The sequence below is a fragment of the Aquila chrysaetos genome, chromosome 22 (genome assembly GCF_900496995.4).
Source record: "Aquila chrysaetos chrysaetos chromosome 22, bAquChr1.4, whole genome shotgun sequence".
NCBI classification, from domain to species: Eukaryota; Metazoa; Chordata; class Aves; order Accipitriformes; family Accipitridae; genus Aquila; species Aquila chrysaetos.
In genome coordinates this window covers 11911358-11938377 of record NC_044025.1, presented here as the reverse complement: position 1 = coordinate 11938377, position 27020 = coordinate 11911358, and the positions used below count along the sequence as shown (strand labels likewise).

The 27020-nt window shown below is 66.5% G+C and overlaps 5 protein-coding genes across 6 annotated transcripts; 3 read left to right on the top strand and 2 right to left on the bottom strand.

Moving 5' to 3' along the window:
• Positions 1-39: 39 nt before the first annotated feature.
• On the bottom strand, positions 40-1543 carry MXD3 (MAX dimerization protein 3). 2 transcript variants are annotated; one of them, XM_029998254.2, is made up of 5 exons: positions 1374-1543; positions 1255-1284; positions 1041-1155; positions 751-916; positions 40-664 (listed from the first exon to the last, which is right to left on the bottom strand). In XM_029998254.2, exons 1-5 carry the CDS (start codon positions 1541-1543, stop codon positions 555-557), a joined length of 591 nt encoding a protein of 196 aa, XP_029854114.1. In that variant the 3' UTR covers positions 40-554. The 2 variants fall into 2 exon arrangements, with proteins under 2 accessions (XP_029854114.1, XP_029854115.1); XM_029998255.2 differs by lacking the exon at positions 1255-1284.
• Positions 1544-2051: 508 nt separating this feature from the next.
• On the bottom strand, positions 2052-6353 carry LOC115334132 (lateral signaling target protein 2 homolog). The gene is made up of 13 exons (XM_029997972.1): positions 6263-6353; positions 5387-5527; positions 5174-5311; positions 4792-4994; positions 4621-4710; positions 4426-4515; positions 4188-4289; positions 3845-4093; positions 3612-3739; positions 3420-3533; positions 3146-3244; positions 2758-2870; positions 2052-2675 (listed from the first exon to the last, which is right to left on the bottom strand). The coding sequence occupies exons 1-13, from the start codon at positions 6302-6304 to the stop codon at positions 2544-2546; spliced, it is 1641 nt and encodes a 546-aa protein (XP_029853832.1). The 5' UTR covers positions 6305-6353; the 3' UTR covers positions 2052-2543.
• Positions 6354-8743: 2390 nt separating this feature from the next.
• On the top strand, positions 8744-17968 carry FAM193B (family with sequence similarity 193 member B). Its single transcript, XM_029997692.2, is given in 13 exon segments — positions 8744-8788; positions 8791-8853; positions 8855-9061; positions 11076-11315; positions 12047-12269; positions 12465-12674; positions 12989-13403; positions 14399-14594; positions 15006-15242; positions 15749-16778; positions 16901-16976; positions 17077-17174; positions 17887-17968. Coding segments are annotated over 12 exon segments (3039 nt in total). The 3' UTR covers position 17174; positions 17887-17968.
• DDX41 (DEAD-box helicase 41) lies at positions 17654-24205 on the top strand. The gene is made up of 17 exons (XM_029997716.2): positions 17654-17788; positions 17887-17985; positions 18083-18242; positions 18326-18400; positions 18736-18796; positions 19411-19547; positions 19807-19879; positions 20059-20212; positions 20323-20459; positions 20663-20825; positions 20926-21057; positions 21239-21310; positions 21599-21695; positions 22055-22204; positions 22356-22427; positions 22623-22733; positions 22977-24205. The coding sequence occupies exons 1-17, from the start codon at positions 17765-17767 to the stop codon at positions 23111-23113; spliced, it is 1854 nt and encodes a 617-aa protein (XP_029853576.1). The 5' UTR covers positions 17654-17764; the 3' UTR covers positions 23114-24205.
• On the top strand, positions 23585-26998 carry DOK3 (docking protein 3). Its single transcript, XM_029997717.2, has 5 exons — positions 23585-23920; positions 25324-25617; positions 25758-25851; positions 25937-26109; positions 26201-26998. The coding sequence occupies exons 1-5, from the start codon at positions 23585-23587 to the stop codon at positions 26939-26941; spliced, it is 1638 nt and encodes a 545-aa protein (XP_029853577.1). The 3' UTR covers positions 26942-26998.
• The last annotated feature ends 22 nt before the right edge of the window (positions 26999-27020 follow it).

Below are 27020 nucleotides of genomic sequence, written 5' to 3'. Positions count from 1 at the left end.
CTCCGGGGGTCCAGCCCGCTGCCTGGGGTCTGGGCTTGTAGGCAAGACGCAGGCAGGAGTTTCACCAAGTGCCTTTACTAGAACGGTGTCAGGTATGTACAAGAGAGGGGGGCGGTTGCGGGAGTGTGAAGGCAGGTTGCTTAATGCATTCGTTTCCCCTTCCTGGCTCTCCAGGGGCGGCAGAGCCCTGCTGTAGCTGTGTCTGCTGGGGGCGGCGCTGCCCCACACCCACGCCAGGCAGCCCCCAGCCTGCCTGGGCGTGCATGAGGGGGCGGCAGGAGGGTGTCCCTGTGACAGCCGGGCCCTCATCCAGCACCTCTTGCAGTGCATTCCGGTGCACAGCGGGTGCCACAGTGCCGTGCCAGCCCTGTGCGCCCAGCGCGGTGGCTGGTGCCGCTTAGTGGCCCAGCTGTGGGGGGGCCAAGCCGGGTGCTTGCACCCACCCCATGGCCCCTTACCCGGGCAGCCGTGAGGAGGCTGGCGGAGGCTGCGTTTCCGGCAGCGGCAGGCAGGGAGGAGGCAGGCAGGCAGTGCAGGAAAGGCAGCGGGTGCTGTCAGGACGCCGGGCTGCGAGGGCTGGAGTAGCTGTGGTCCCTCCCCGTGCAGAAGCTGGGCAGCAGGTCCCCGCTGAACACCGCACCGTCCACCTCTATCTCGGCATCCTCTGGGCACCAGGGAGGGTGGGGGGGAGGCTGGGTCAGGCACCCGGCAGCCTCCCCTTCCCTGCCCACCCTCCCTCCCCTCACTCACCTCCCTCGGAGGGCTCTGAGAGCTGGGACGAGTCTAGGCTGTTTGCCCGTGCCCGTTCCCCTCCGGTGGGTGAGAGCAGCCGTTCCAGCCGCTGCCGCAGGCTCCGCTGCCGATTACGCAGCCGGTCCTTGGCCCTCTGTGCCCTCAGCTCTTGCTCCTCCAGCCTCTGCGGGGATCCAGTGAAACGTGAACAGGGTCCTAAGCTGGGCAGCCCTGTTGCCTCTCAGGGGCCCTCCAGCCGGGGACCCGGCCCGAGGGCCCCCGAGAGGCGGCAGGGCCACCCCCCTCACCTGGATGTGAAGCCGGGCACGGTGCAGGAGGCTCAGCGTGGTGGAACGGGCCGGCCCCGCTCCTACCGGCACCTGCTGCTTCAGCCGCTCCAGGCAACACCGGAGCTGGGCTCTCCTGTGGCCGGAGCAGGGGGGGACACGGGCGAAACGGCTGTCAATCCCGAGGGGGCCACGGGCACGGCCACCCCCTGCCCCGCCGCTCCCCACCCGGTACCTGTGCTTCTCCAGCGCGTTGTGCACCGACCTGCGGGAGAGCCCCCGGTGATCAGAACCGGCGCTACCGGCCGCCGCCAACCCTTCCCCCCCCCCCCGCCACCAAGCCCCACCGCTCACCTGACGCTGCCCACGGCCCGGCGGGACCGCGCGGGGCAGAGCGAGGCGTAGCCGTGCTCGGCCTCGGCCAGGCACGGCGGGTACCGGGGACCGACCGCCCCGCGCTCCCGCCGCTCCAGGAACTCGGCCGCCTGCAGCAGCACCTGGATGCTGGTGACCGCCGGCTCCATGGCTGGGGAGGACGAGCCGCGCGTTCATTGGCTGTTGGGCGCCCCGGGGCGCTGACGTCGGCGCGGCGGGGAAACAAATTCGGGCGGGAAAGCGCGTGCTTCAAATTTGAATCGGCGGGAGGGGCGGGCCGGGCCACGCCCCCTCTACCGCTCGGCCACGCCCCCGAATGGGGTGCGCCCGCGCCCGGGTCCAGGTCCGTGCACGCCCGCGGGGCGACGTGTCGGTGCGTGTGCGGTCACGCCGGTGGGACGGAACGCGCGCGTGTGTGTCCACGTAAACCAGGCTGCCTGCGCACCCCCACTGCCACCCAGCCCACGCGGGGCACACACCCCCCCCCCCCGGCACCCACGGGTGTCCCCGAGCCGGCTGCCCCCACCCGCCCCCCGGGAACCGCCGCGTCCCAGCGCCACAGGGCCCAGCCGGGCGGGTTTATCTCTTTATTAAAATCCATGGGGCGGAGGCGGTGGGGAGGGGAGCACCGGGCCCCGGGCGGGGGGGGGGGGGAGGGCCAGCCTCCGGGCACGGCCCGGGCCGCCCCGGGGCACCCGCCGTCATGTGAGGGCTGTTTGCACCGTCTCAGACCAGGCCCCGGGGGGGCGGAGGGGGGGAAGACTCTGCCCCGGGCCCAACAGCAGCCAAAGTTCACCTGGGAAAAAAAAAAACCACCAAACCACCACGAAGCACAGCTCCAGCACGGGGCGGGGGGGGGGGAGCAGGCACACGGCGGCACGCGGCTTGCCGAAAGCGGGACACAGCCACGGTGCGTCGGGTGAGGCGGTCCTGCGCCCACCGTGGCCCTGGCCCCGCCAGCGTGGGACACGGATGGCCGCCGTGCGTGGGGTCCCGCCGCCATCCGTGGGGTCCGGCTGCCGTGCCCACCCGGCCCCGAGGGGAGTCGTGGGGCCGCAGAGCCACCCAGCAGCCCTGAAGCGGTCCTTTTCCCCCCCGGGCCCAGTCTGTGGCCTCCTACGGATGCGGATCTGGCACGGGGCGGGGGTCTCACTGGCTCCGGGCACGCCGTGGCGCGGGCGAGAGGTGCGTGGTGTAGCAGTGCGTGCAGACACGCACGGGTTTCGGCTGGCCGTAGTGTGGCAGCGCCGCGGCATGCGGCGAGCATCGGGCACAGAAGATCTGCCGGGAAAGGGCCGGAGCGGGGCTGAGTGGAGCCGGGCCCCCGGGGGACCCCGTGCACCCCAGCCCGGCCCCCTCCTACCTTCCCGCAGCTGCGGCAGTGGTGCCGGCGGCGCAGTAGGGTGAAGGGCGAGCGGCAGGCAGAGCACTGGCTGCATGTGCTGTCCGGCACCCACTCAGGCAGCCGGCAGGCACCTGCTGGGCAAAACACATCGGTAAAAGCCCCCCACCCTGTCCCCCATCACCACGCTGGCCTCGGGAACATCCCCAGCCCCCTGCCTGGACCCATGCTCCTGGGTGTCCTGTGGCTGCTCCACTCAGCCAGCCCCAGGCAGGACACGGCAACCGTCCCTGCATGCCTGGGGCTGCCCAAGGCAGCCGGACTCCCCCCCCCCAGGCAGGATGGGGTCAGGATCAGCCCCAGCCTCACACCCTGCCCCAGAGACATGGCACCCCAGGCAGCCCCTTACCTGCCCTCCGGAGCCCGGCAGCCTCCGTGGGGCTAGAGCACAGGGGGCAGTCGGCCACACGAGGAGCATCCGCTGTACATGGGTCACCGTCCTCTTCTTCTGCGGGGACAAGGGCTGTGGTGGTCCAGCCAAACCAGGGCTGGGCTCAGCCCCGTGGGGCTGGGCACTGTGGCCACGTTGTCCCCATGCCTGGGGCTGCAGCCTCGTCTCACCAGGGACAGGCGATGGGCAGGGCAGAGAGGAGCCATCCCTCACGTCCCCGGGGGTTACTTACGGCTGGCACTCGGCTCCTCCGAGGACTCTGCCTGCGAGGCGACAATCTTGAAGACCGTTTTCAAGATGCTCCGCAAGTCACTGGCAAAGTTGGTCTGGAGCTGATCGGCCACCCCTGCACCAGGAGGGTGGGGGGTCAGGGTGCTGGGGGTGGGGTCAGGGTGCTGTGGGGGGTGGCGAGGGGGTCACTCACCCGAGATGCAGACGAAGAGGGTGTGCAGCATGTCCTTGGTGCTGCTGTAGCGGGAGCGCAGCTCTAAGCAGTGGGCACCCGGGGTGGCATCAAGCCCCGTCCCCGGGCTGCTCTCGGGAGGCTGGGGGCTGCACAGGGGGGAGGTGACAGTTACCCCAGGGGTGGCACGAAAAGTCCCCATCCCAGCGGGTGGGGATCTGCCATCTTGGCCTCGCTCCCTCCCTGCCACGCACCCCCATTGCCAATCGGTGCCCGGGTTGTCCACCGCACCGGGGGGTCCCGGCTGTGTCGTGCAGGTGGGGGGTGGTGGGGTGGCATGGGCGACCTCCAGCAGACCCCAGGGAGCAGGGGGGTCTGCTCTGGGCATGGCTGCCCCCCAGGCTGGGGGGGTGGCTGGAACGCAGGAATCCTCCAGTTCGGCTGTGCACAGGCTCCTCTCCAGCAGGCAGAGCTCCTCTGCTGACAGCACCCGCAGCAGGTCCCTGTGGCAAGGGGACGGTGTCAGCCCCACGTCATGGCCCCAGTGCTGCCCCACGGTCCCACCCACGGGCGCCCATCGCCCCCCCTGCCGCATACCTGATCTTCTTCAGGAGGTTGTAGAAAGGGCTGAAGACCTGGGACATCTGCTCGGGGCTCCGCTCCAGGCTGAGGGGACCCTCGGGGTAGATGAGGAGACCACTGCGAGGGGACAGAGCCCAACTCACATCTGGGGGTTGCCCAGGACCCCATGTCTCCAGGGGGAGAAGGGGCTGCTACAGGGCAAGGAGCACCCAGCCAGCCATGTTCACCCCCTTCTCCAGGGGGCTGCACCCACCTGATAATGGCCAGGCGAGGGATGGTGAACATCAGCAGCGGTTCGTAGCCATCGATCATCTCCTGGGTCAAGTAGCCCAGGCGCAGGGCTCTGAGCGGGGGGACACCCTTACAGTGGGGCCGAGCCCCGGGACGCTGCCCCATCCCCGAGGCTGGGGTCCCTGCCACCCCCTGCCTGGCGCATGGTGTCCCTCACCTCTCCACCGTCTCACAGAAGAGCACAATGATCTCTTGCTGCCTGTAGATCTCCTCGGGAGACTTCACTGCCACCAGCGAGGACACGTAGCTGGAGACATGGGGGGACTGTGAAGCTCCTCCAGCCCTGGCACAGCACACCTCCCCCCGGCACCCTAACCCTGGCCCCCACCTCAGCTCGAACTCCGCGAAGAGCCGGTCGAACTGGATGAGCACAGCCCGGACGGGCTCCGGGTAGGAGCCGGGCTGGCTCAGGCTCTGCTCCCGCAGCACTGTCCGCACCAGCTCCAGGCTGCACAGTAGATTCCTGGCCTGCGGCCGCAGCTGTGCCCCGTCAGCCTCCTCCACCTCCAGGAAGGTCCCAGCCAGGAGACACTACCAGGACCAAGGCAGCCATCAGGAGCCAGCGCCTGAGGCAGCGCAGCCCCTACCCCCAGGGCCAGCCCGTGGCGGGGTGTGCCATCCTGGCTGGTGCCCATTGCCCCCCAGCTTGGGGGAGCCGGACCCCATCGCCCACCTGGGCTCCATGCCCAGGATGGCATCCCCAGGCTCACCTCGGCAGCAAACAACATGTGGTTCCCCAGGTTGTCAACCAAGAGCTCCTCAGGGAACTTGACCAGGTAGTCACGGCTGTGCCGCTGCGTGGGAATGCACTCCTCCATGATCCGCTCCAGGACGGCCAGCAGGTGAGCCTGGGGAAGGCAGGGATGTCACCTGCGGCCACCCAGGTGTCCGGGGTCACAGCGGGGCCCAGGCTGCCCCCATACCTGGCTGAGGTGGAGCTGGTTGAGGAGCACCAGGTACTGCTGCGGGTCCAGCTCAGCATCCAGCCCGTTGATCTCGGCCACCACCCGCGTCACCCTCTCGTCGGCAAAGAAGAACTGGGAGAGCAGGCGGGAGTCGGAGCGCTGCGGGGAGAGCAGAGGGGTGATGGTGGGAGCACCCCACAGCTCCGGGTGCTGGGCCAGGGGGAACCCAAATCTCCCGTGCCCACAGCCAGGCGGGGCGGGGGCTGCTGGGGTTTGGTCCCCTTGCAGCTGGTCCCTGTGGGGCAGCCCTGGGTCCACGAACACCCACTCAAGCAGGTACGTGGGACCCCCATGGCGGCTCCAGCTCGGCCGAGCTGTGCCGGGGACAGGCAGCCCCCAGCCGAGCCCTCTCGGGGAGCGCCGCCGTCCCCACCCACCCGTGCCTCAGTTTCCCCAGGGGCAGAGCAGGATGAACAAGCTCGGCCGCATCCCGGCAGCGTGGGCACGGATCCGTGTGCAGCTGTAAACACCGGCTCAGGTGAAAGGTCCGTGGGGAGCCCCGGCGGGGAGCGGGCAGCCCGGAGAGACGCTCCTCGCCCCATCTCCCCCCCAGACCCCCGCGGGGCCGTGGAGATGGAGGGGGCCGGGGAGGGGAGGAATCTCCTCACCCCGGGAACGGGCGGCGCCGGGACGGGCGCTGAGCTGCCCGGTCCTGCCCGCTGCTGCCCGCACCCCCGCCGCACCTCCAGCCCCGGGGCCGGGGCACCGCTTCCTCCTCCCGCTCCGCCCCGGCGGGCCCCCGCCGCCTGCGCCCGGTGCCGGCGGAACCCCCGGGCAGCCCCGACGGGGCGGGGGCGGTCCCGGCTCGACGGCCCCCCCCCCCCCCCCCCTCACCTTGGGCCGGCGCAGCCATCGGCGGAGGGCGGCGGGCAGCATGGCGCGTCCCGCTGCTCTGCCGCCGCCCGGCTCCCCGCGCCCGCCGCTCGCCGACGGGGCGGGCCGGCACCGGGCACCGCCCGGGGGCGGACCGGGGCGGTGTCCGCCTAGCCCCGGCACCGGGACGAGCCGACGGACCGGGCCCCCGCCCCGCTCCGCCCCGCCCGGCCCGGCCCGGCCCGGCCCGGCCCGCGGCGGGACCCGGAGCTTTCCCGCTGCCGGGTGGCGGGAGGCGGCCGCCGCTCGACGGACCGGTTCCCTGTGGCGAGACGGGCGAAGGCGGGTCCCCCGTGGGGTGGGCACGGTGTCCCCGCCGGCTGCCCCCGCTCCCCGTCCCGGTGCCGCGCCCCGGTCTCGGTTCCTGGCTCCAATTCCCGGCTGCAACCTCCGGGCTGCCGGTTCTCCCCTCCCGGTGCCCGGGCCCTCCCAGTTCCCTGGCTCTTCCCTCCCGGTTCCCCTCGCCCCGCAGCCCCCGAGGCCCAACCTTCCTGGGACAGGGACACCCCAGAGATCCAGTCCCGCAACCCCCTTAGCCCCGAGCATCCCCGGGGCTGGTGGGGGGGCACTGGGGGGAGGCACCCGCAGGCACCCGCCTGCTCTCTGCTGCGTGGGCTGTGCAGGGCGTGGGGTGCAGAGCAGGGTGCTGCAGTGGGAGGGGGGCAAAGCAGCCCCTCGGTGGGAGCAGAAGGGGCCGAGTGGCCAAGGAGGGGTCCCGGAGGGTGCTTGGGGCGCTGGACACAGAAAGCCACCCTGGCCATGCCGGAGGAGTTGGCTGCTCCTGTGCCACGCCAGGCCTGGCACTGCTGGCCACAGGATGTGGGTGCCGATAATTCAGGTGGCTGAAAGCCTAATGGGGTGGATTCACAGGTAAAAAATCCACCGAGGACAATTAAACAAACACAGTGGCAACACCGCGGCTTGAGGAAGTTCCTGAGTCACGGTGACCCCGCGGCACCCAGGCTGAGCCGGCTGGGTGCGGGCGCGGGTGTGGGGCCGGCCCCAGCGCTGGGGCTCCGCGTGTCCCCACGGGCTCCGGCTCTGGTTTTGGCCAGGCAGCGTGTCCTGCCTCCCGTGGCTGGGGATCCCTGTGCGCACAGTGAGCCTGGAGCCCTGCCTGTCCCACGACTGCGGGCAGCACTGCCACGGCATTTTTGGGGGCACAGCGGGTTTTCCTTGGCGGCCAAGTGTTCCACGCATCCCCGTGTCACCAGCACCGCGCTCCGCCCCACCGCAGGAGGGCAGCTCCGGTGACATGAGGTGTGGTATGGAGCGAGGCCCGGCCTCACGCAGACCAATGCCACGATGGGGGGTTTTGGGGTGATGCGTGGCACCGAGGCTGGCAGGGAGGCGAGGGGCTGAGCCGGCCCCCAGCTCTCTTTGGGGGGGGCACCCCAGGGCTGTGGGACCTGGTGCACTGGGACCACGCAGAGGGGCAGCAGACCCCCGTGGGCAGCCTGGTATCAGGCAGCAGCAGGAAAGCTGGGGCAGCGGGTACTGCACTGCCTGGCTGCACTGCGCTGCACGGGGGGAGCAGGGGAGCCCTGTGCTGGGACCAGGGCATGGGGTGCAGTGCGCAGGGGTTGCCCTGCCTGGACATGGTCACGCAGCTCCAAGGATGCCGTGGTGCTTAGCACGGTGCTGCACAGCCAGGAGGCACTCACCCAGGGTACCGGGAGAGCACTGCTACACAGGGACGGGGTGCCGAGGGGCTGGAAACCCACACATGCGCCATGGGGTCTTCCACCAGTGGGAAGGCTGGGGCAGTGGGCTGCTCATCCACGCTGCAGCGGGCGTACCTGTGTGCCAGGGTTGGAGTGCGGGGGGAGCTGCAACCCACGCGTTGGTCCAAGGCTGTGTGTCTGGGGTCGTGGTGCTGAGCACGGCACTGCACAGCCAGGACGCATCCAGGGTACGAGGAGAGCATCGTTACACAGGGATGGGGTGCAGAGGGGCTGGAAACCCGCATGTGCACCCCGAGGTCATGCAGGAAGGCCAGGGCAGCGGGCAGCCTGCTGCACAGCTGCAATGGACTGCGGGTACCGGTGTGCCGGGACTGAGGTGCGGGAGAGCTGCAAACGCACGTGTGGGTGTGTGCGTGGGGCTGAGGATGCTGCAGTGCTGGGACGCACCCAGGGTACCCACACAGCTCTGTTACACTGGGACGGGGAGCAGAAGGGCTGGAACCCACGCGTGCATTGTGGGGTACTGCAACCCCAGGAAGGCCGGGGCAGTGGGTAGCGTGGGTGGGGGTACCGGTGTGCCAAGGCTGGGGTGCGGGGGAGCGGTGTCTGGGGCTGGGACGCCCCGAAGGCACCGGCGCTCTTTAGGACCCGGGGCAGTGGGAGCGGCGGGGGGGGCGCGGAGCCGCGGGTGGCGACGGCGCCGCCACCTCCCCCCCGCCAGGTGGCGCTCTGTGGCGCGTCGCTGCCCTCTCACAAAATGGCGGCAGCGGCTTCACCTCGCCGGGCCTTTCCCCCCTCCCTCCTTCCCCCCGGGCAGGGGCCGGACGGGCCGCGCCGCCATATTGGCTGTTGTCCTGGCTGCGGCGGGCGGCGGGCCGCGCTCGCCATGACTCGCAGGCGGAACAAGGCAACAGCGGCGGGTGGCTCCGGGCCTCGCCGTGAGAGGGTGGGGGGTTCCGACGCTGGTCCTCCTCCCCCTCCTCCGCCACCGCCGCCGCCACCGGAACCGCCCGCCCCGCCTGAGGTGGTAGTGGCGGCGGGCAGCAGCGGGGAGCCGGGCAGAGCCACCGCTCAGGTACCGGGATAGGCCCTGCGGCGGGGAAGGGGCTGTCTCTGAGGGCATTTCAGTCGGTGCGGGGATGGGGCAGGGCCCGGGGGGGGGCCTCCGGCCCCCCCCCCCGGGCCCTGCCCCATCCCCGCACCGACCCCGGCCTCGGAGCATCCCTGAGGCACCCCTCCTTGAGGCCCTGGTGCCCCCCTCATCTCTCTCTTCCCGGTTTTGGAGGGTCCTCTGCACCTTCGGGAGTGGTGGTGGGGAAGCCCCGGTAGAACCACGCTACTAGGGTGCGCTTTGCGTGGGGGGGGTGGGGGGCCACGCTGAGGTGAGCGGGGAAGGTGGGAGGTGAAGCCCAAGCCCTTTTCTGAGGGGCTTGGCTGGCTTGGGATGTGGGAGCCACTTTTTACAGCATCCTGGGGCAGGCGTGGGGCAGGGATGGGTGCGCAGGTAGGGCCTGACCTTGGCTTTTGCTGGGCTGGGTGGTGGAGCCGGCTTGTGGCCTTGGGTTGCGGATGTGTTGAGCTGCAGCGGTACTTTGGGATGCCTCTGGCAGATGGCTGGGGCGTTGGGGGCTTCCACTGGTGTGTAGCATCCTGGGGACTCATCTCTCTCAGCAGTTAGGGAAAACTGATCTCTGCCTTTCCTGGGGAGGGTGGATCAGCCAGCAAGCCTGTACCCCACCATTGCATGCTACTCCCCCTGGCATGACGAGCAGCACGAGAGCAAAGGGCTCTTCCAGCCCCAGGGTCTGTGCACCCCTTACTCCGTCCCTGTGTGTAGGGAGATCTTGCAGGTCTGCTCAGGAGACCTGTGTACACTCTGGAGGGCAGAGCCCCGGGCTCAGGGACAGGCGTGCTCGCCCGGATGGTGTGGCGTGCTTCAGGGGGTGTTCCCATAGCTCCTTCTTGCGGGAGGGTCCAGCCCTGCCACAGGGCGATGGCAGGTGGCTCGAGCATCTGCCGAACAGGCTGCGGGCCGGCTCCCGCGCCTCTCGCTGCCTGACATCCCTTGACGCGCCTGGCTGCTGCTGCCTGCTCTGGGTCGAGGGCAGGGAGCCCGGGGGCGGGTCCCAGGTCTGGATGCGCTGGGTGGGTTGGGGAGAGCCGTCCTCTTGCCTGCTGTGCACGGTGGTGGCTGCGTCTGCCTCTGCTGAGACACGGGGTGGCCTGGGAGTCCCCTTCTCCCTGTGGCTGGCTGGGCGGGTGGGCAGGGGAGCTGTCGTCCCCCCCGCTCTCCTTGGCCTCTGACCTTTGCTTCACCTTGAGCCTGGGAGACGCCATCTGTTTCGCAGCAGCAGTTCAATGTGCGGCTCATTGTTGCGGGGCCCCGCTGTGGCGGCAGACAATGGGGGCCCCCTTGCCCGCGCCACGCTGGGTTCGTCACGGCTGTCAGGCCTCTGGCGAGCCCGCGGGCTGTGGCCCGGCTCCTGCTGCAGCACCGGGCGGGAAGCCCCAACCTGGCTGCCCTGTAAGGGGAGAGCTTGAAGCAGTGCTGGGGGCTGCACCCCACCCCGGCGCATCTGCGCCGCCGGCTGCGCAGAACAAAGAGGCGGGCGGAAGGGCCTGGGGCTTTCTGGTAACGCAGTGGGGGGTCTGCGACGGGCAAGGAGGGAGGGTTGTGGCTGCCAGACCCCTCTTCGTATCCTTGTGTGGCAATTTCTGTGGGTCTCGCTTTGCTCTGCAAGTCCCCTTGGTCCCACTGTACCAGAGGTGATAATGGGAGTTGCTAGTGGCCTTCCAGCCTTGCTTGGTGGTGGGGCTGGCTCTTTAGCGCAGTGTGATCTTCCCAAGGGTCCGGAATGCTCTCAGCTGGCACATGGCAGGCTGGCAGCAGGTGGGCAGCCTGAGGCTGCTCTCCTCCAGTGGGAGAAGGTGCAATCCCACATGTGGCCTACAAGAAATTCTCTGGTTTGGTGTCAGTGTCCCAAGGTCTCATTTGCTGCCTCATCTGCCCTGCACCTGCGCCGACCTGTAGCCCTGCCGTGTGGCGGATCACACCTGGGGTGACTCATGGTCTGTGTGTCCTTTTGCAGGTGCTGCCCACCGCCAACCAGTCAGTACAGACGTGCTGCCTGCTCTGTCACCGGGAGCGCAAGGACTGGGGAGGGCCGTCCCACAATGGGCTGGTTTCCCCGGGCGAGAGGCTGCCACCGGACTTCGTGCCAACGCTTGTGCAGAACCTCTTGGGAGAAATGCCACTGTGGATCTGCCAGAGCTGCCGGAAGAGCGTGGAGGAGGAAGAGCGGCGGGCGGTGCAGGAGCAGGCCCTGGCGGTAAGTGGTTACAGAGCTGGGGTTGGAAAGGCCAGAGTTGTAGCTCCCAGGACCGTGGTGTTGACTGCCCTGTGGCGCTGGCTGGGTGTGTAGGTCCCCTCCTCACTCAGAGATGAGCACCTCGGACATCCCAGCCTTGCTGCTCCCTACAGCCATGCTGCTCTCCCCAGGGCTGCTGCTGGCTCTTCTGAGAGAGACTGTGGTGGGGCAGAGCGTGGTGCTGCAGAGGCTTGTTCAGCAACCTGTGTTGGGTTGGAGCTGCCTGCCTGGCAAGGCTGGCAGCGCTGCTGCTTCTCTGCCAGCCCTGCTCCACTGTGCATTGTGCCACGTCCCCACTGGCCCCAAGGCTGCTCCCTGCCGTTACACAGGTCTCCTCGGAGCGGCAGCATGTGCCAGGGCAAGTGCTTGCCCATGCGTGGAGCTCGGGGGAGGGGGGGGGGAAGAGAATTTCCCTCCTGCTTGGCTTTATTTAACCCTGGCCTGGTCTGAGCAGGTCCGGAGCAGGTGTGTGGCCCTTGGCACAGCCTGGCCATGCTGGCGGGGACTCTGGGAGCCAGGCTGTGTTCTGTTGGACGGATGGGCTGGTTGCCACCCCCGAGACAGTGACAGGAGCGGTTCTCATGTGCTGAGCCGCTGTTTCAGGGCAGAGGAGGGGGTCTCTGTGCCGATGCCCTGGGGCCAAAGGCCTCCCCTCCCAGCCTGCTGCTGCTTCACTCTGTTTTCCTTGCCAGGTCTCGTTATCGCACACATCCTGCAAGTCGCAGTCTTGTGGGGGTGGCTCCCACTCCTCTTCCTCCTCCTCCTCCTCCTCTTCTTCCTCGTGCCACGGGAACTCAGGGGACTGGGACCCCAGCTCTTTCTTGTCTGCTCACAAGCTCTCGGGCCTCTGGAACTCGCAGCACACCAACGGGGCCGCACAGGGCAGCCCCCTCGGGGCCCCCCCTGCTGCACTAGGTGAGTTCAAGCCAGCCGTGGGGTTGAGCAGGACTTTCTGCCCAGTCCTTGGCTTAGGTGGTTTCCTTTTGGGCACCCAGCTGGTGGGCAGGGATGGGCAGGCTGGGCCTCTGAATGCCAGTGCCAGCAGGATGCCTGGGTCTCTGCAAAGGCAGAGGGTGCTGGGAGCCGGCCCTAGCTCCACTTTCCTTCCAGGTGACAAGCACCCCGGCCTCGCTCTCTCTCCGGAGTGTGCCAGCCAGGTGCCTGCCATGGCGCCGGGGCTCAAGGCCTGTCCCTACAGCCACGCAGCCTCCCCCACCTCCAGCAGCGCCGCCCCGGGCTCACCTCTGCCTACCTCACTCGACTTCTGCAAGACGCTGCCGAAGCAGTTCAAAAGCATGTGCCGGAGGGCCACCCCGCCAGGTGCGTGCACAGGGGCAGGGCTGGCCTTATCCTCCTGGCCCACTGCTCCATGCGGCCCTCGCTGCCCCAGCGCCTTTCCCCTTACTCTGCTCTCCGTGGGGCAGGGCTGAATCCTGCAGGGGAGATGAGATGCCGCCGAGGCCCCTTGCTTGCGTGGGGTGGCTTCTAGCCCGAGCGCCCTGCTGCCGGGGGGGGAGGCAGGGTTTGTCCCACAGAGAAGCGGCCCGTGCAGAGGTGGTGGGTGGCTCCAAGCCTGGCCTTGGCCCGTGCGGGACAGCTGGTGTCTGACTGTCTCTGCTCCTGCTCCTCTGCAGGTGAGGCCTTCCACTCCTCAGAGCATCATCAGCACTCGGACCTCACTGCTCCTCCCAACAGTCCCACGGGCCTCCCCTCCCAGCCCCCAGCGCTGATCCCCTCCAAGCAGACGCCTGCCCATCCGGGGCCCTTCGGCTCCCCGCCCCACATCCCGCTGGGCACCTCCCCGCAGGCTGCACTCTTCCCTGCGCCCAGCACGCAGGTGGCAGCCCCGAAGCCGGTGTCCGAGTCCCCTCCCACTGGCGCGGTCTCGCACAGCCCGGGGTCGTGTAAGAGCCCTCACCTGCCCCCTGCCAATGTGCCGCTGCTGAAGATGCCGCCTCCACTCTCGGGCTGCACTCACCCCTGCAACGGGCACTGCAGTACTTCGCTCATCCCTCCTCCCGCCTCCCACCAGCTGCCCAGCACGAACAGGTGAGTAGAGGAGCCCTGCCTGCTTCCAGCCTGTCCTCGCTGGGCAACGCACCCTTTCTCCCACCCCTGCCCGTGGATGTGCTTTTCCCTGCGGAGGGACCGGCTGCCCTGGCGTGGTGGTGCAGAGAGCCGCTGTGTTTGTGGGCCAGTTCCGCTGCTGCAGACCCCTGGTCTCTGAGGGTTGAGCTCTTTTTCTCCCCACGTGTCTTCTCCCTGCGGTTGTCCTTTAGTACTGTGGTGCAGAAGAGACTGTGCTTGCTCCTCCTCCAGCTAAAAGACCCAAAGGAACCACCCGGTCAACGTGCTGTTGGCCAACAGGACCTTTGTCAGTGAGACCCGTCGGGCAGCTGTGGCACTGAGCAAAGGTCCTCGAGAAGATGAAGCCTGTGGACTTGTTCTGCTCGCCTGCTCCCCTGGCCCTCTCTGGGCTGCCTGTGCCCTGGAAGAGAGCACGCTGAGTCGCGGGCGCTGGTTCCTCTCCGCTGATTAGCGCTCCCTGCGGAGGGCCAGCCAGGTCCCGAGCTGGAGCTCGAGGAATGGCGCTGTGGGCCGTGCCCTGGCCTCCCTGTCTCTGAGCTGGGTAGTCTGTGCCTGTGGGAGCCGGGCCTGCCTGCACGTGGGGATGTCTGGCAGCTGCATGCAGTTCCAGCGTTTCTCACCTGTGCTACCTGCTGCCCCCAGTGAGTACCGCTCCCTGTCCTGGAATCAGCTTGTGGCCTGGCAGAGGGACACTGCTTTCTGGAGCTCTGGTGCGCCAGCCTCCTGCCTGCCAGAGGCCCTGGGGGGCGAGGAGCTACAGATGTCTTCTGCTGTGGGCTCCTCTGGCATCTCCCCCAGAGGAGGAGGATGCAGGGGAGGGGGTTTGTCTGCCCTGCAAATCCTTCTGCTCGGGCACAGGCTGCCCTGGGAGGGGTGTTCCTACACATGTAGTGTGGGGCAATTTTTGAGACCGCCTGGCTGCCGCTCACCTCTGGCCCTTCTCCCCTTCTCCTCAGGGACCCCTCTTGCAAAGGGCACAAATTCCCAAACGGTACCAGCTGCCACCCGCCGCAGCCATGCGAGGCAGACGAGGGGCTCGGGGAGGACGAGGACAGCAGCTCGGAGCGCAGTTCCTGCACCTCCTCCTCCACCAACCAGAAAGACGGGAAGTTCTGCGACTGCTGCTACTGTGAGTTCTTCGGCCACAACGCGGTGAGTGAGGGGCTGGTCTGCAGCCACCCCTGGTCCTTGCGCTCTGCTCTGCGGTGAGACATTACATGCTCCGTGTGCTGAGAGTGCAGAGGTGGGCAGGTCTGGCCGCGGCTGTTTCTCCACAGGCGTGTGCATCCCCCACTTTGTTTCCAAGCTGCCTTATTAGCCTGCTGGTCCCTTTGCTCCCGGCTCACAGCTGCCTGCCCAGCCCTGGGGCTTGGTGCAGCCAGCCAAACCCTGTGGCTTTGCGGTGGAAGGCTTCAGCAGGGGCTGTGCTGACTCGTCTTACTGAGATCTTGGGGAAGGGAGTGGTTGGGGAGGTCGGTGGGGGACTGGTGCGGGAGCCAGGACTGCCTGCGCGTCACGCTGGCTTCGAGCACCTGCCCGGCTGACAGCGCTTGCTTCCTGCAGCCCCCAGCTGCTCCCACGAGCCGCAACTACGCTGAGATCCGGGAGAAGCTGCGTTCACGCCTCACCAAGAGGAAAGAGGAGCTGCCGCAGAAACTAGGGCACAATAGCAGCTCAGGAGAGCCTGCTGTGGACCACCGCAATGTGGACGAGCTGCTGGACTACATCAACAGCACAGAGCCCAAGCCCTTGAACAGTGCCAAGGCAGCCAAGCGGGCGCGACACAAGCAGAAGAAGAAGGTGAGGCTGGGCAGAGGGAAGCGCTGCCTGGGGCAGTCTGCAGGAGGGTGGTCAAGACAAGACTGTGCCCCTTGCAGGGCTTTGCCTTCTCTCCCTCACGTCTGTTTGGTTTCTTGAGCTCCGTGTCCTTTGCTGCCCTCTCACCTGAGGTGACAGCGGTGCCCAGCTCCATGCAGGGCTTCCCTTTCCTCTGTTCCTGCAAAGGGTGGCCCAGCCCTCCTGGGCGCTTTGGGCTGCGCTGTCCTACCTGCTCCACGCCGCATCTCTGACAAACGTCATGCATCTGTGGCGGGGAGAGGCAGTGTCATGATGGCTCGTGCTGGTGCCTCGTGCCCAGAGCAGTGTCTGGTGTGCAGCATGGTAGCTGTTGCAGTGCCCGTGGAGGACGTGGGGTGGCCATGCTGAGCGCCAGCCCTTGGGTTTGCTGCCTGCACGGCTAGCTGTGTGGCCTGCGCCCGTGACTCTGTGGCCCAGGCCACCCGATCCTCATGGCACCTGTGTTGCAGGAGAAGGAGAAAGCCCAGCTGGAGGCGGAGGCCCAGAAGCGGGCAGAGCGCACCCCTGCAGCCAGCCAGGCCAGGGAGCCGGCCGAGGAGAAGCTGCTGGAGTGGCCGGAGCTGGAGCTGGAGCGGGTGAACAGCTTCCTCAGCAGCCGGCTGCAGGAGATCAAGAACACCATCAAGGACTCCATCCGGGCCAGCTTCAGCGTCTATGACCTCAACCTGGATGTCAATGACTTCCCCAAGAAGGCAGCTGTCCTGGAGCAGAAGAACCTGCTCTCCCACCTCAACGGCTCCTCCGACCTGCAGGACATAGACCTGGCCCTGGCCCCGCTCAGCCTGGGCCCCGCCAAGAACCATGCACTGCTGCGGAGTGAGCTGGGCCCCCGATGGGGCGAGGGGCCCGGGGAGCCGCCGCCAGCCCCGGCGGCCGAGAACGGCGTGGTGAAGCGCCTCAGCGCCGTGCCCAGCCTCTCCCGCATGATCTGGGTGCAGTCCAAGGCTGCGGACTCTGCCGTGGACGGCAGCGGGCTGAGCCCGGAGCCCAAGGAGGGACCGCAGGCCAAGGGGCCGGAGCCACCGGAGCCGGTGCCCGTGGGGAGCCGGCAACGGAAGAACAAGCGGCAGAGCGGGCAGGCGAAGAAAGGGGAGGGCGCTGCCGCGGGGCCCGGTGGCCAGGCCCGGCTGGAGAGCCCTGGTGCGAAGGGGCAGGTGCTGGGAACCAAGCACCCTTCCAAGGCCGGCGCCCCGGAGCCGCAGCGGGCGGCCGGCTGTGCCGAGCCGGGGGAGAGCGGGAAGGGGCAGCCCTGGGGCTGCGGCGGTGGCGGCAGGCCGGAGAAGGAGAGAATCGGCGAGTGGAAAGGCCGGAGGGGAGAGGGCAAAGCGGAGCTGCCGGAGCCGCCGCAGCAGCAGCCGCCTGCCCTGGCTGCAGGGGACCGGCAGCTGCCTGCCCCCCCTGCCCTGGGGGGCTTCCCCCAGCCCAAGGGCAAGAGCAGGAAGAGCCGGAACAAGGTGGAGAAATCCAATACCTCGATCGGTGAGTGCTGCTCTGTGCCGCCATCCTTGCGGTGACCCCTTCCCCCCCCTCCACCCTGCCAGCTGCCAGCCCCCTGCCCGTCCGGCAGCGCTGACCCTCTCCCCGCCCCTCTGCTTTGCCAGATGACGTGTTCCTGCCCAAGGACCTGGACGGGGCAGAGATGGACGAGACTGACAGAGAAGTGGAGTATTTCAAGAGGTGAGGAGGGGGCAGCCCCGGGGGGGCCAAGCCCAGCCCGGGGAGGGGGCAGGTGGGCAGAGGGGCTGGTGGCCGACCGGGGCTCTCCTCTCCCTGCCAGGTTCTGCCTGGACTCGGCCAAGCAGACGCGGCAGAAGGTGGCGGTGAACTGGACCAACTTCACCCTGAAGAAAACCACTTCCAGCGCAGCCCAGTGAGGTGCGGGGGGGTGGGCCGCCCCCCACCCACCCACCGCTCGCCTCTCCTCACTGTGCCCCCCGCCCCGCCCCGCGGGCCCCCGCCTCGCCTCGGTGGGGTCCCCTCCTCTGCGGGGGGGGGCCCCGGTGCTCTCCTGCCCCGCGGGGACCCCCGGGGCTCGCCCCCATCCTCCTCCTGCCCCCCTTGCCCCCCACCCCCCTCCCCGCTGCGGGGTGACCCCGGCCGTCCCGTCCCCCTCTCCGCGGGCGCCCGGCTCCCTGCGCCGCGGGGAAGGACCGTGCTGGACCCAATAAAGAACTTTTTAATTTTTTATTTTATTTAAACCCCGCTGTCTGCTGCTTTCTGCCGCGCCCGAGGGCGGGGGGGGCGAAGAGGCGGGGCGGGGCGAGGAGGCGGGGCGCCGGCGCCGTGCGCGTTCTGCGCAAGTCTGGCCATCGAGGCGACCCGTCCGGCCCCGGCTCCGCTCCCGCCGCGTGGGCGGGGCGCGCTCCGCCGCGTTGCTGGGCGACGGCGCCCGTCCCTCCAGTCGTCATTTCCGGCGCGCGGGATTTACATCCGGGGCGGCGCGGCTGTTGCGGGGAGACGGCGCCATGGAGGCCGGGACTGACAGGAAGGTAGGGCCGGGCCCAGCCTGGCCGGTACCGACAGCCCTGGTGGGGCCGGGCGGGGCTGGTACCGTCCCGGGCCGGCCTCACCTCGCGTCTCCCCACAGAGGCAGCGGGAGGAGGCGGCGGAGACGTCCGACCTGTCCGGGGAGGAAGATGACGACTATGTGCCCTACGTGCCCGTCAAGCAGCGCAAGCAGCAGATGGTAAGGGGGTAACGGGGCCCGGCGCTGCCGGGGGAGGGCTGTGAGCGTCCTTCCCGACGCGGGGCCTCTCACTCCGCCTCGACCCCCTTCCTTCCAGCTGCAGAAGCTGCTGCAGATGCGGCGGAAGGTGGTGTCGGAGGAGGAGCAGCGGGACAGCGGGAGCGAGCAGCGGGGCGATGAGGATGACATCCCCCTGGGGCCCCAGTCCAACATCAGCCTCCTGGACCAGCACCAGCACCTCAAAGAGAAGGCGGAAGGTACGGGAGCGGCTGGCGGTAGGGCCAGGTGGTTTTTGGGAGGGACTGAAACCTCCTCACTGTTTTCCTGACTCTCCCCACAGCTCGGAAGGAGTCAGCCAAGGAGAAGCAGCTGAAGGAGGAAGAGAAGATCCTGGAGAGTGTGGCAGAGGGCAGAGGTGAGTGGTGGGAGCTCCGTGTCTCAGAGCTGTCAGGGCAGCCTTGCAACGCTTGGGGATGTTCACACCCAGGACCGGACAGATCACAAGGGCTTCCTTCAGTCAGCATCCAACTGCCCAGCTTAGCTGAGACGTCACTGTGGCAGGTCCCTAGGCACAGCAGGCTGTGGCACTTGTTGTTTTTGTTCCCAGAGGGGCTGTCGGGGGTGCTGCTTTTCCTCCTCTGTCTCCAGGCATGGTCTCCCAAACTGTTTACCCCAGTAGTTCTCTGCTGAATTTACTCGCAGCCTGGATGTGGAGAATTTGCACTGACCTTGTCACCTTTGTTTTTGCAGCTTTGATGTCAGTGAAGGAGATGGCAAAGGGCATCACCTACGATGATCCGATTAAAACCAGGTGCGTTTCACAGTACAGAGGTCATTTTTCTGAAAACATTGCTTCCTCATGGCTGAAGAGAACTGGAAACCATGCAGCCTCACAGGAGCACCGCTGTGCGGCCACTGGCATTGCTCTTGCCTCACTGCTTGGCTTCTTAGCGCTGTGTGTAAGACTAAAGGTTCTTGAGTCACCGTGGATGTTGTTTTATATAGTTAAAATTTGCTAGAGTGCGTTTATGTTAAACTTGAAGATTTGAGGAGAACTTCAGATCTTGGAGGTAACTAAGCTAGAGGAAGAGACTGGGGAGCTTACAGAGCCAGTGCTGCTCGAGGCAGTGTCAGAGAGGTGATCGAGATGTGTCCAAAAGATTTTGTCATGTTCCATCCACCATCTGTAGACTGTTCTCAGCTGTTGGCTTAGGACTTCTTCCTCAGGCTTTGGGGAAACGTTTTAATGCATGGAACTGGCTTGGATCTGCTCCCATGCTCACACCACAAAGTCCCTTGGTGTTACCTGTTTTCTCTGGTGGGATATCGGAGCCCGACAGGGAGTTCCCCTGGGCCTCTGGGGGGCTGCAGCTCTGGAGCCCCAGCCTCATTCTGCACCACAACCTTTCTCTGTTGCCTTTGCAGCTGGAGAGCACCTCGTTACATCCTGGGCATGTCAGAGGCACGGCATGATCGCGTGCGCAAGAAGTACCACATCCTGGTGGAGGGGGAAGGCATCCCACCCCCCATCAAGAGCTTCAAGGAGATGAAGTTCCCAGCAGGTGGGCCGGGAGAGGAGCCTGGTAGGGTGGGGGACAGCATTTTCCTGGGAAATTTGCATCAGCGAGTGAAGCTGTTGGATCTTTAATGCTTCATGTTAGTAGGGTCGTAGCTTAAATTCCCAACAGTGGCTGCATCACCTAACTGCTGGCCCAAGAGGTGTTTGTCACTGGTGGAAGAGCTGCTGCTGGGACCTGAGTAGGAGGGAAAGAAAGGGAAGACTTCAGGTCACGAACGCGTATGTCCCTTGTTCTCTGATAGCTATCCTGAGGGGCCTGAAGAAAAAAGGAATCCAGCAGCCAACACCCATACAGATCCAAGGCATCCCCACAATGTGAGTGCTCTGTCCCTGTCCCAGAGTGGACGGGGGTGGTTGCTCCCTACAGCCCACCCAGTGCTGTGAACCGGGTGCTCTTCCCTGGTGACAGATGCGCCCTGTCACCTTGCTCAGCCCTGGAGGTTTGAGCCGTTCTGTGATGCTCCTCCTCACCATCGGCCTCGTTTCTCTGCCAGCCTCTCAGGAAGGGACATGATTGGCATTGCATTCACTGGCTCCGGGAAGACCTTGGTGTTCACCCTCCCGGTGATCATGTTCTGCCTGGAGCAGGAGAAGAGGCTGCCGTTTTCCAAGCGAGAGGGACCCTATGGACTCATCATCTGTCCCTCAGTGAGTGTCAGGGGTGCGGTGATGTGCGGAAGGAAACTTTTATTGATGTTCAGTGGCTATCCCAGATCCTCCCTGCATGGATGTGTAGGAATGTATGTTTTTCTCTGCAGCGGGAGCTGGCCCGGCAGACCCACGGCATCATTGAGTACTACTGTCGCCTGCTGCAGGAGGATGGCCTGCCCCCGCTGCGCTGTGCCCTCTGCATCGGGGGCATGTCTGTCAAGGAGCAGATGGAGACAATCAAACAGTAAGACCTTCTGGGGGACGGTTTGTGGGGCTGGAGCTGTGCTCTGGTTTCTGGCAGGGGACTAAGGGGTGGCACCCTGGCTAGGTGGCTTCAGGAAGGTGTGGGTGCAAAGGTGATGTGCCAAGCAGGTGTTACCTTCCCTATGTGTCGCTGTGTGGGGCAGGAATCCGAGTGCCTGACTGTGGCCTTCGCTCATCCCACAGTGGTGTACACATGATGGTGGCAACCCCTGGCCGCCTGATGGACCTGCTGCAGAAGAAGATGGTGAGCCTGGACATCTGCCGTTACTTGGCCTTGGATGAGGCTGACAGGATGATCGATATGGGCTTTGAGGGGGACATCCGTACCATCTTCTCCTACTTCAAGGTACTGAGCTGGCGTGATATGAGTACCCTGAAGCTCAATCCCTCCACCCACCTGGCTGGGTGAGTGCTAAATCCTTGCCCACGCTGTGTTCCCTGCGCAGGGCCAGCGGCAAACCCTTCTCTTCAGTGCCACCATGCCCAAGAAGATCCAGAACTTTGCCAAGAGTGCCCTGGTGAAGCCCATCACCATTAACGTTGGGCGAGCGGGTGCTGCCAGCCTGGATGTTGTGCAGGTGAGGTAGCGGGGAGCTCCCCCATGCCTGTGTGGGAGGCCAGTACCGTTCATGAGAGCACTTGATGCATCCCTTGTCAGGGAGCTGGGGTTCGTGGCCCTCCTTCCCAAGAGGTTAAGGGGTGCCAAGCAATGGCAATTTCTCGGCTGCCTGCCAGACTCATATCTGTGCGTGTTCCTAGGAAGTGGAGTACGTGAAAGAGGAGGCCAAGATGGTGTACCTCCTTGAGTGCCTGCAGAAGACCCCACCACCCGTGAGTAGTGCGCTCTGGCAGCATGGCTGGGGGCAGCGCGGGCACACTGCAGCCCCGGGGCACGGGTGGAGCTGGCAATGGGGACGGGGCTGTGATGCTGCAGGGTTCTGCCATGGGCGGGGGTTAGGCATGCGAGTGAGTTGTGCTCCACGTATGAGCAGGTCCTGGGCCGAGAGCTGTTGTGTGCTCTGCTCAGCAAGAGGGAATGGGTTTCTTGGGGGTTGTGCTGGCGCCAGCAGTGCCAGCCCACAGAAAGGCGGCTCTTCCATCACATCTGTGCTGCCGCAGGTGCTGATCTTTGCAGAGAAGAAGGCGGATGTCGATGCGATCCATGAGTACCTGCTGCTCAAGGGCGTGGAAGCTGTGGCCATCCACGGAGGGAAAGGTCAGTGAGGGTCTCGGGGAGGCCTGAGCTGCGGTGTGGCCCTACCTGACCCCGCTCCTGCAAGGGTCGTATGTGGCCACGGGAGGTCCCAGCGTGCAGCAGTTTGTGATGGTGTGAGGAAGGGCTGTGGCAGTGTCGGGAACGAACGCCACGTTGTATGTAGCAGGCATAAGCACAGTGCAGGTCCCTATGGGACCTAGAGATCCCTCTGCTCCTTTATTTGGGGAAAGGCTGTGTAGGTCCTCCCTACTGAGGGCGTCCTGGTTGAGCGATGCTTGGCTCTGAGGCCATAGCAGTTGCTGCAAGAGGTAGGACTGGGAGCTCTGCGCTTGCTGATCTTCTCTGCTGGGCCTTTGCAGATCAGGAGGAACGGACAAAAGCCATTGAGGCCTTCCGGGATGGGAAGAAGGATGTCCTGGTTGCCACTGATGTTGCTTCCAAGGGCCTGGACTTCCCAGCCATCCAGCACGTCATCAACTACGACATGCCGGAGGAGATTGAGAACTATGGTGGGGACTGGGCCCCATGGGGGACCAGCGAGGGCATGGCAGGGTGGATGCAGGCCAGCAAGGCTTTGCGCTTGTCTCTGCAGTGGCTGGGGGCAGGGGTGGTCTGTCACATTATATTCACGCAGGCCTGATCCTGTCTCTTTCTCCACAGTTCACCGTATCGGGCGTACAGGCCGTTCGGGCAACACTGGCATTGCCACCACCTTCATCAACAAGGCCTGCGGTAAGAAACAGCGCGGGGCTGGGGGCTGCGGCTGTAGGAGGCAGCTGGGCGATGGAGCTGCCTCTGCCTTGGCAAGGGGGGTGATCCCGCACAACCAGGGACGAGTCGTGTTGGCCTGAGGAGGGGAGATGGTGGCATGGGGCAGTGCCCCCCACCCCTGCTTGGGCTGCGTCTGATCCGTGTCTCTGTCCCCAGATGAGTCGGTGCTGATGGACCTGAAGGCCCTGCTCCTGGAGGCGAAGCAGAAGGTGCCACCTGTGCTCCAGGTGCTGCACTGCGGGGACGAGACCATGCTGGACATCGGAGGTGAGAGACCCCGGGCCGGCCCAGGGACCTCCCGCGGGGCTGCTGGGAGACCTGCGCTGCAGACAGGTCCCGTTGCTCCGGCTTGCCAGGGCTGCCTCAGGGCTGTCGTTGCCTGGCCATGTGGGCGAGCCTGGTGCTGCAGCAGCACGGGGAGACACTGGCGTAGCCCCTCTGCTCCTGGGGTGGGGGGGCCGCTCTCCTGGCGTGGCACAACTCCCCCTGACCTCATCCCTCCCATTGCAGGCGAGCGGGGCTGCGCCTTCTGCGGCGGCCTGGGCCATCGCATCACTGACTGCCCCAAGCTGGAGGCAATGCAGACCAAGCAAGTCAGCAACATCGGCCGCAAGGACTACCTGGCCCACAGCTCTATGGACTTCTAGCCTGGGGAGCGTGCTGCCCGGCGCTCCCCCTGCACGAACCTTGGTTCCCTTTCAGCCAGGGCAGCACCCCAGCTGCCCTCGCCTTTCCTAAGCCCAGGGGCCTGTCCTGCACTGCTGTGGCTCCTTTTCCAGGCCTTTGGCCACCGGGGCTGTTGCCAGCTCAGCCTGATGAAGCTCCTGCGCCGGGAGGAAATTGGGAGGAAATGTGTGGAGCTGTGCCGCAACAACCTGTTATGTCAGCGGCGCATTGGGCAAGCAGGTAGCGGTGCCTGAGGGGAGGAGGAAGCCCCAGGTGGGGTGACTGGTCTGTGGCCGGCTGCCTGCTGCCTCTGCCAGCCAGCCGCAGTGGTGCGGCCAGGGTCTTACGTCGCTCCTCTCCAAAGTCCCTTGATTCCTCCAGGACTGTCCCCCTTACCTGGTTTTGTGCATCCTCAGCTGGTGGCTGTTCCCATATCCCCCAAACACACTCTGATGCAGCCGGGGCAAGGCGGAGCACGCTGCATTTGTGTCAGGCAGTCCCCTAGGTGCTTCCTGTGCTCTGCCTGTGCGCGTTCTGCCCCACTGCCTTTCTGCGAGGGGGAGGGCGGATGGATGGACACCTCCTGTGGCCCAGCCTCTGCCCCTCATCCCACACACCAAAAAGGGGAAGTTGCTGAGAGAAGGAAGTCTGCCCCATGCAGTTGCTTCAGCTGCAGCAGTCACATTTTCGCCGCTGCTGGTAGCCCGAGTCCCCAGTCCTTGCGCTGGCCCATGGAGAGACCGGTGAAGGATGGGATCCTCTATGTGCAGCACTGCAAATTTGGAAAGGTAAAGGGTGGATTTGGGGCTGGGTACAGAGTTTGCCCTGATGTGTCTTGACGCCAGGTCTGGGGCTAGGCCCTTGGCAGCCTGAGAAGCGGGAACTGGAGCCAGACCCCTTGGAGCTGCCCCGGGGGGGCCCTGGGCTCCGCAGCCCCAGGAGCGGGGCTCTCCCTGCGGCTGAGGGGACTCATCCGTGCAGGCACCTGCTCAGGCTCGGCCCTGCACACGGGGTCCCTCTTCTCGCTTGGTCACCGCGCGATTCGCAGTGAAACAATAAACGTGTGTTAATGAGGCGCAGCTCCAGCGTGTGTGTGGGAGCAGGGCACTGGGGCAGCGCGTGGGATGTGGCTGTGTGCCCAGCCCTCCATCAGCCTGGCCCTGGGGGGGCCAGTGCCATCTGTGGGGCACCCCTCATGGCTTGGCCTGCCGCTCTGGGCCCTCAGGGTGGGCACCGAGTGCTGCAGCCCTCTGGGCACAGTATGGGTGACATGGTGGGGGTCCCCACAGGGTCGAGCCAGCTCTAGGGAGCTGTGAGATGGGTGTCGGTGAAGCAGGTCCCGCTGGGGCGCTGGCCTTGCCTTAGTGACACCCCCCGCTCTGCCACAGCAGAGCGGCTGTGCCCCCACGGGGGGCTCGGTGGATGTGTGGGGCTACGATCACACTCCAACCTCCTCACCGAGCGAGAGCCAAGTCCTGGAGCCGAAGCGGGCAGGCCCTGCGTGCACAGGGCTGATGCCCTGTGCGTAGGAGGCAGGCGGGCTGGCGGTGGTGGGTATTTTGGGTGCTCGGCTGCATCTGGTTTCTGTAGGGCGGAGGCTCTGTTGTGCTTTTGAGGTGTGTGGGGGCATGCGCCCCCTCTATCCCATGACGGGCTGGGAAGGTGCTGGTGCCGCAGAGCCTCCCCTGGGAGGAAGCGGGCTGCGAGCTGCAGGGCCTGGCTGTGCTCGGCAGATGTGAGGCTGCCGGCAGGAGCCCCAGCAGCTCAAAATGGCTTTAATTTGCATCAGGGTCTGTCCTGAGAACAGCTCGAGAGCTCAGCTGCAGCAGTGGCAGGCCGGCACTTGCAGCAGGGAACAAAGAGCAGGACCTGGTGCTCAGCGAGCCGGGAGCGAGCGTGACTCACCCAGCAAGCCATGCCGAGCTTGCTTGGGGCAAGGCCCCCCCCCCTCGACCCAGCTTTGGGACTGCGCTGCTCCACAGCCCCGGGGGTTTGCGCTGACCCCAGCTCTCTGTGCCTGCTTGCAGCACCCAGTGGGTGTAGGCAGGGACCCCCCCCCTGTACCCCCTCCTGCCCTGCACGGCTCTTCCTGAGCACTGCCGGCCCTTTATGGAGGGCAGTGCTGCGAGGCCGCAGCAGGCAGCTCTTTGCTGACCATCTTTTTCCTGCCTGTGTTCTTCCCGTGCCCCAGAGGTCCTGGAGGAAGATGCGAGCCCAGCTCTTTGCTGCCAGCCCCTCCGGTGTGGCCCGCATGGAGAAGTTTGACGTGCGGGATGACGGCACGGCGCTGGAGAAGACCTCCCTGCGGCGGTGCACCCGCCGGGTGATCCGCCTCTCGGACTGCGTCTCCGTGGGCCCGGCGGGTACCGAGAGCTGCCCCAAAGCCACTGCCGCCTTCTACCTCAACACCACAGAGAAGAGCTACGTGCTGGCAGCTGAGCAGCGGGATGAGTGGATCACCCAGCTCTGCCAGCTGGCCTTCCAGGTACCATGGGGTCTGGCATAGCCGGGACCCCTCGTGCTGCTCCTGTCTCGGGTGAGCCGGGGGCCTCCGGGGTGGGTGGGCAGGCAGGGAGGCTTATGCTCCCCCAGTCCCGGGGCTGCGTTCATGTCCCTCTGTTTCAGGGTGCAAAAGAAACAGCGCAGAGCAGTGTGAGGAGCCAGCCCAGCCCTGCTGTCCCCATGGAGGAGAACTGCCTCTATTCCTCCTGGCAGGACCGTACGTGCAGGGGTGGCGGATAGGGCTGGGGTGGGCTCCAGCTCAGTGCTGCGGTGCTGATCCCTGCCTTGCTCTGCTCCCATAGTGACCGAATTCCCGGTGCTGGTGGTCCAGACGGATGCGGCCACCCGCTGTGGCCTGCATGGGCACTACCTGCTCTCAGCCCTTCCCCAGAGCCTGACGCTGAAGGACCCACAGTCCCGCCAGCCCCTGCTCACCTGGCCCTACCCCTTTCTCCGCAAGTTTGGCCAGGATCAGGTGCGTGCCTCCCCTCCCCGCCCTCCTTCCTTGGGGCGGCCGGCTGCCCAGGGTAGGTGCCAGCCCTTCACCCTGCCCTCTGGCCCCACAGGCTGTCTTCTCCTTCGAAGCTGGCCGTCGCAGCGACTCTGGCGAGGGCACCTTCACCTTCAGCACCCCACGGGCCCCGGAGCTCTGCCGAGCCGTGGCTGCCGCCATTGCCTGCCAGCAGCAGGGCAAGGACATCCCGGACCTCCGCCTCTTCTGTGCCCTGGACCCCCAGCTCTCTGCACAGGGCCTCGAGCCCCAACCCTGGGGCCCTGGGGCTGAGGAACCCCAGCCCAGCCCACCCCTGGGGGGGTCACAGCCTGCCTCCCACCCTCCCACCAACCTCCTCCGCTTCCCCCCACCGGAGTCAGAGGCCACAGGCCCCATCGTCTACGCCTCCATCGCCCGGGGCCAGCAGCCGCTCTTCATGCCGGGGCGACCGGGCCCCACTGAGTCCTGGGCCACGGGGAAGCCACCCCCTGAGCATCTCTATGAGAACATCTTCGCCGCAGAGCCGGGTCCAGCTGGGGCAGAGGAGGAGGAGGAGGAGGAAGAAGGGCGGTGGGAGCTAGGGTGCCGCCAGGCCCCCGAGGGCCACAGCAGCGAGGCAGGCCCGCTCTATGACAACCGTGCTGCCCTAGCCCAGCTCCCGCGGGGTAGCCCCCAGCCCCCTGAGCAGGGCTGGGGCCGTGAGGGGCAGGAGGCGATGCCGGGGCGTTCCGGGCACAAGCCCCAGAGCAACCTCCGGGCCAAGCTGGTGCGGCTGCTCAGCCGGGAGACCCCCGGCCCGCGGGACTGGGCCTGAACCCGGGCCGGATGCGGTTCGGTGTTGCGGTGTGGTGAATAAACAGCCTGGGCCGGACTCGGCTCTGCCGCCGGTGCTT

Coding starts and splice junctions, on each gene's coding strand:
- MXD3 (XM_029998254.2), bottom strand. CDS start 1,543: ATGGAGCCGGCGGTCACCAGCATCCAGGTGCTGCTGCAGGCGGCCGAG. Junction 1,285..1,373: donor CGGGCCGTGGGCAGCGTCAG/GTGAGCGGTGGG, acceptor GCTCTCCCGCAG/GTCGGTGCACAACGCGCTGG. Junction 1,156..1,254: donor AACGCGCTGGAGAAGCACAG/GTACCGGGTGGG, acceptor CTCCGGCCACAG/GAGAGCCCAGCTCCGGTGTT.
- LOC115334132 (XM_029997972.1), bottom strand. CDS start 6,304: ATGCTGCCCGCCGCCCTCCGCCGATGGCTGCGCCGGCCCAAG. Junction 4,711..4,791: donor TTCGCGGAGTTCGAGCTGAG/GTGGGGGCCAGG, acceptor CCATGTCTCCAG/CTACGTGTCCTCGCTGGTGG. Junction 3,245..3,419: donor GGAGGAGCCGAGTGCCAGCC/GTAAGTAACCCC, acceptor TTGTCCCCGCAG/AAGAAGAGGACGGTGACCCA.
- DDX41 (XM_029997716.2), top strand. CDS start 17,765: ATGGAGGCCGGGACTGACAGGAAG. Junction 20,460..20,662: donor CAGATGGAGACAATCAAACA/GTAAGACCTTCT, acceptor CTCATCCCACAG/TGGTGTACACATGATGGTGG. Junction 22,428..22,622: donor CTTCATCAACAAGGCCTGCG/GTAAGAAACAGC, acceptor CTCTGTCCCCAG/ATGAGTCGGTGCTGATGGAC.
- DOK3 (XM_029997717.2), top strand. CDS start 23,585: ATGCAGCCGGGGCAAGGCGGAGCACGCTGCATTTGTGTCAGGCAGTCC. Junction 25,852..25,936: donor CTATTCCTCCTGGCAGGACC/GTACGTGCAGGG, acceptor CTGCTCCCATAG/TGACCGAATTCCCGGTGCTG. Junction 26,110..26,200: donor GCAAGTTTGGCCAGGATCAG/GTGCGTGCCTCC, acceptor CTGGCCCCACAG/GCTGTCTTCTCCTTCGAAGC.